At 42.0% G+C, this 6,103-nt stretch overlaps 1 protein-coding gene across 1 annotated transcript; it reads left to right on the top strand.

Moving 5' to 3' along the window:
• The first annotated feature begins 882 nt into the window (after positions 1-882).
• LOC308086521 (uncharacterized protein) lies at positions 883-3,724 on the top strand. Its single transcript, XM_080430079.1, has 2 exons — positions 883-976; positions 1,443-3,724. The coding sequence occupies exons 1-2, from the start codon at positions 972-974 to the stop codon at positions 3,262-3,264; spliced, it is 1,827 nt and encodes a 608-aa protein (XP_080286205.1). The 5' UTR covers positions 883-971; the 3' UTR covers positions 3,265-3,724.
• Positions 3,725-6,103: the final 2,379 nt, after the last annotated feature.

Below are 6,103 nucleotides of genomic sequence, written 5' to 3'. Positions count from 1 at the left end.
GAGATTAGCTGCATCAACATCCTGATATTTAAGGACAAGGATGGACCCGGACCTTAGATAATAAGTTATTTAAGGTCAAGGAACCTTAAAAAAAATGTGGAAGTGAAAGGTTAGTGAGGGTTTTGGGTGTGTGTTAACCTATCAGGAATCAGTTGACTCAGTGGTCTCACTTCCACAGTTCACAGTGGGAGAACGGTACTAATAGAAAGTAAGATCTGCTTACTGCTCATTTCACTATTTGTATGCTGGATTACTGCAAAATAATATATTTCCCGGTGGAGGGGAGGGTCAAAGGGGGCCGGGGGGTGAATGTAGCAGAGTAGCAATCCACAGTAGTCTAAAGGCAGTAAAGGTCATACGTTCAAGTGCACTCTGCCTCATCCTCATTCTAAATCCTGATTTATACACGGTATCACACGACTAAAATAGCAGATTCACAATCTCACAACGTGTCACATAACGTGTTGTAAGCTTGTAAATTTGCTGTTTAGGGCAACACCGTCGTAGAACGGAGCATAAATTAGACACTAGCATTGTCAATATATCTCACAGCTTTGTGAGTGGCTTGAATTTGCTTGAATACGTTAAGCTCTGAACAGCAAATTCCATGTAAGAGTATCTGTATCTTAAATCTTAAATCTGTGTACGGAAACGCAGCTCTGTGCCGCATGACCCCATGCTCCAGATGTCCAGTTGTTATCGCACTGAAATGGTGGGAAGGCAACTGACACACACACACACACACACACACACACACACACACACACACACACACACACACACACACACACACACACACACACACACACACACACACACACACACACACACACACGCACACACACAAAATGTATCATCAAATCCCTGAGATGTGTGTGACATCAGAACCTCCCCTTCGCCTCGTCTTGGACTTAAAAGTGAGAGTGCAACGCAAATAACCTTCCATTACACGTCTGGGGAAGCAAGTGATAATGAGGTAGGTCATATTTTGTGTATTTGAAATAACATCAAATAATTTGTAATGGTTACATTTGATCTTCACTTTATAAGTTTTAAACAATTCACTTTATTATAATTGCTTGCAATTCCTGTCAGTAGTTCACCCCAAAGATTACTTATTTTCTATCAATTACACGCGCCTTGAATTCATGTTTTTGTCGCAAGCCAATAATTTGATGACCAGCGGAGACTCAAAGAGTCTTCTATCGGAGTCAATATCGGTCAATAGGAGACTCAGTAAAAGACTCAAAGAGTCTCCTACTGAGTCTTCTATTGATCGATGAACCATCATCAAATTATTGGCTAAGGAATGCGACAAAAACAAAAAAATCTCCATGAATTCAAGGCTTCATGGGGTGTGTACTTGATAGAAAATATGATTTTTTTTGGATGAACTACTCCTTTAAGCTGCCTCCTAAAACAGTTTTTTTTTCTCTCTTTAGAAGAAGAATGCCTGGAAGCAAAATTGTCCTCTTTTTTCTGCCTTTGTTGTTTGAATATTCAATTTCATCTCCAAAAGAATGTGATAGTGACATCGAATGTCCCAAGGAACACCAGATCGTTTTTGATGCACGTACAACTGACATACCACGACTTCTGGACTCAAAGGTGACAGAGGTGTTCTTTGTGAAAAGTCAGATCACTGCCATCCCTGAAGGAGTCTTTAATGAAAACCCCCAGCTGGAAAAGGTGGACATCATGGACACTCCACTTACGTCTATCGAGCCCGGTGCTTTTGAGGGCTTAGTGAACCTCAAACAAATTGAGATCTCCAGTACTCCAATAACATCTGTCCCAGTGGGAGTCTTTAGGGGCCTCGGCAATCTAGAAAAGCTTGTCCTAAAACTCAACAAGATCCGTCGTCTAGACAAAGGCTTGTTTGATGGCCTTAAAAACCTAAATGAAATCCAGCTGCATCTTAACGAGATAGAATACATAGAGGAAGGGACTTTTGATGATCTAGAAAGCCTTACGCACCTACATCTGGCCAGGAACAATCTCACTGCCATATCTTCAAGTCTGTTTTCTAACCTGAAAAAACTACAGACATTGAGACTCTATGGAAATCACTTGACCTCCCTTCCTGAGGGGATATTGCACAACATTCCCAACCTGAGGGATTTTAACTTGCAGGCAAACAAAATAACTGAATTATCGCCCAGTTTGTTTCTACATAAAGCTAAATTGTATAAGCTGTATTTGGATGGGAATCGTCTGACTGGGTTACCTCAAGAGTTCTTTGTGGGATTCCCGCAGCTTAAAACACTGACTCTAGACAATAATGAACTGACTAGTCTACCTCCAGTGCTCTTTGGAGAAATGCCCAAATTGACTGAGTTGAGTTTTAAAGAAAATAACCTTAGCACTCTTCCTAATGGAATATTCAGCGCTCTGAATAAACTTAAAAAGCTAGACCTGTCTAAAAATCACTTTGAAACCTTGTCTGTTGAATATTTTGAGGGCCCTGAGAAGCTTACAGAGCTGAATCTAATGAACAACAGGCTCAAGTCACTGGATGCAGACTTATTTGAAAAACTAGTATCTCTGTCCACCCTGAGGCTAGCTAACAACAACCTTCAGACTCTTCCTGAGGATATATTCACACCTCTACCAAAACTTACCAAAGTCTATCTCAACGGCAACCCTTGGCATTGTAACTGCAAACTGATTCATCTGTACCAGTGGATGAAGGCCAACTCCGATAAAATCAGGTCCACTACACCTGAAGTCTGTGAGCATCCAGAGGATTTGAAGGGGCAGGAGATCATGTCGCTGACAGAGGATCAGTTGATATGCCCCACGCCTCCCCCTCCTACCATGATTATCACCACCACCATTCCTACTACAACTATCACCACCACCACAACAACGACCACACCGATAACTACTCAAACTACAACCACTCCATCTACAACAATCCCCACCACTACACTACCAACAACTACAGCACCAACAACCACCACCACTACACTACCTACCACAACTACAGTCACTGTAGTTGTGGTAGGTAGGCACTGTTGGCACTGGTTGGCACTGGTTGGCACTGGTTGGCACTGTAGTACAGTGCCAACCACCACTACTCTACCAACCACTACGGCACCAACAACAACCACCACCACACTACCAACAACTACAGCACCATCAACAACCACCGCTACACTACCAACCACAACTACACCAACAACCTCCGCTCTGACAGACGAGGATCTGCCACCTCCCAGCTCTACCGATGATCCTACAGATAAGAGTGATCCTAACAGATAAGAGGAGGAAACCCAGCACACTTCCCCCCGAGAGGAGCACCATCTCCCCTGCTGTTGAGGCCACGCCTACCTCAGACCAGGGGGAGGACAGATCAGATACTCAGATCATCATCATTGCAGTGTTGTGCACCTTCATTATCAGCAGCATCATCATTGGCCTCGTGTGTTGGCGAAAGAACAAGCAAGGAGCTGGGCCGCGGAAGCAAGAACTCTGTATTGTAAACCAGACCAGTGAGACCACCCAAGTACAGCTCACAACTTGGGTGAACGTAAAAGGTCATGATTTTTAATTACACGAGTGGCTGGCGGATGCGTTCACCACGACCAATAACTACACTGCTCAAGAAAACCTCTGATTAGCTTTTAATGTGTAGATCAAAATAATCCATCATGTAATGCAGTCAATGGTTTTAATATTTAACACAAAATGATTCCATGCTTTGAATAAAGGCTCAACTTTTTATCAGTCTGAAATCATTTCTGAAATCAACAGATGTGTGTTCACATACGTCTTGAAATAAAATGATTCTAAGCTTGTAAAAGATATGACTTTAAAGAGAGAGAGAGAGAGACTTTGAGCATTACATGTCATAATTGAAAACTACATGATGTTCATTGCTCAATTTGCTTTCTTGCAAATGTCTTCTGTATTTTGTCAGCAAACTGACGGTGATGTTCCTTGCAGGGTTTCCTCCGAGGTGGAAAGTCTGGTGACACGAGGTTAGGACCTTCTCGCTGTGAGGCGACAGCACTACAGACTGCGCAACCGTGCCCTGAGGGTCTTGTTTTTTAAAGATAAAAAGGTTAAAGGTTGTCACATTTTAGAATGAACCGCTCTGTTTAGTTCTTCTTTATCAAACTAAAAACTAGAAGCACATTAGAACTTGACAGGCCTGCTGAAATTAGATACAATTTGTAAAATAAATAAGGTAACAGCCAACAGAAACTATATTATCTGATATCATACTCTCTAAAATGCTGGTTGTTCCCAAAACACTGCTTTAAAACACATGGACCATGTTCTTTTTTATTCCTCCAATGACCAGTGACCACATGAAATACTTTAAAACCAAAGTACCACATTGCCAATACACAAGCACAACATACAACATTTTCAAACATTGGTATGGCTCAGAAATCACCATGTGATTTTGATGCAAAAAACTGCCATCCAGTGGAAGAATGATATCATTTGGCAGGACATATTTAAAATCCCATACTTTGCTTCAATATACTTAAACGTGAATAAACAGAGTACATTTCACTTAAATAAATATAAATGTTTATGCGGTTTGTTGCCACACATGCTACTCCACGAGCACTGACCACAAGAGAGGTAGAGAAGGCCTCCGCAATGGATGAGGAACTTGGTGACCTGAGAAGTGCAATACAGAGTGGCTGCTTCGACAAGTGCCAGGAGTACGTGCCCATTGTGTATGAACTGTGTGTAATTGGACAGTTGGTGTTAAGGGGGACACGCATTGTTCTGCCACATGCACTCAGAGCCAGAGCCTTAGAGTTGGCCCATGAGGGACACTTAGGGATTGTGGGCACAAAACAGCTCCTCAGGAGTAAAGTGTGGTGGCAAGGTATGGATAGAGCAGCAGAGAAGTATGTGAAGTATGAAAGTCAGAACTCTACACAGACAACAAGAACAGAGCAAAACACTCGGATGTGTCAGTGGGAGATCAGGAAACAACCTTTAACAAGACAGCATACAAGGTAATCAGTAAGGACGGTAACAATGTAGTTGTCAAATCACCAAGTGGAGCGACGTATTCTAGGAACACTATGTTCATCAAGATATGCTACAGAGAGGATCCGGCTCCACAATCATCCAGCAAGACACAAATAACAATAACATGGATGGAGGATGAGGAGAAACAAAACAAAAATGACACAGAGTCCAACACAGAGACTCAACACTGGGGTATCCACACCCAAGCCCACCACGTCCAGGTATGAGAGACCCCACAGGCAGACCAAACTGCCACAGAAACTGAGAGAAATGTGTGCCAGATATGTTTATGCATTACCAGTAATGTTCAGTGATGTTTATATGCCTTTATTGTTTACAAGGTGGATTTTTGTTTATGGTGAACCTTTGCTTATTTTTTATAACAGGGTGACACATTGGAAAAAAAAAAATTGGAATTGGAAAAATAAATGTTTTGAATTGGAAAAAATATGATGCTCTGTACATGGGTGTTTATTGAAAAACAAACAGAAGTACGTTGGAGTTTATTTCCTAGTAAGGGGGATGTCTGACTGATAACGTCATCAGCAGTATTCATTAATTCATGTCGGTATGCAGGAACCAGAGCTGTGTGTGTGCACTTTATCGGCAAGAACCCAATAAATATTCTTTTGTATATTTAAAGTTCACTGTATATTTAACTTTGTGCTTTGGCCTATTATATTTGACCCCTACTTTTTTACCCCTTTTATTCTCTTTTGTATGGTATGTATGGACTAAATATTGTGTTCACAGATCAATGTCTGCCTTGATTTCCCTTCTGTTTGTAATTGCTCACATGTCCATGATGTGCCTAGATCCTACACTGTGTCAATTGGTTGATGAGACTGCCACATGCTGAACAGGGTACTTACCTTATTACAGAGAAGAGAGAGCCAACTACCATTGGCTTATTGAGAGCACTGCATTACACTGCACTACATTATGCTGTGTTGTCTGCTCCTGTGACGCACCAGGCTTGCCTACGTTTGGCTAAGGCGCGCCAGTAGACTCTCTTTCTTCGTCACTACGAAGTTGTTGGTGTGTAAACCACAAGCACCTAGTACGACTACCAAGGAAGACAGGAACCGAGGTGTGATTGCAC

This window comes from Gymnoscopelus braueri (assembly GCF_963280865.1).
Source record: "Gymnoscopelus braueri genome assembly, chromosome: 6".
In the NCBI taxonomy this organism is placed as follows: Eukaryota; Metazoa; Chordata; class Actinopteri; order Myctophiformes; family Myctophidae; genus Gymnoscopelus; species Gymnoscopelus braueri.
This window is presented reverse-complemented; position numbering and strand designations above follow the sequence as displayed.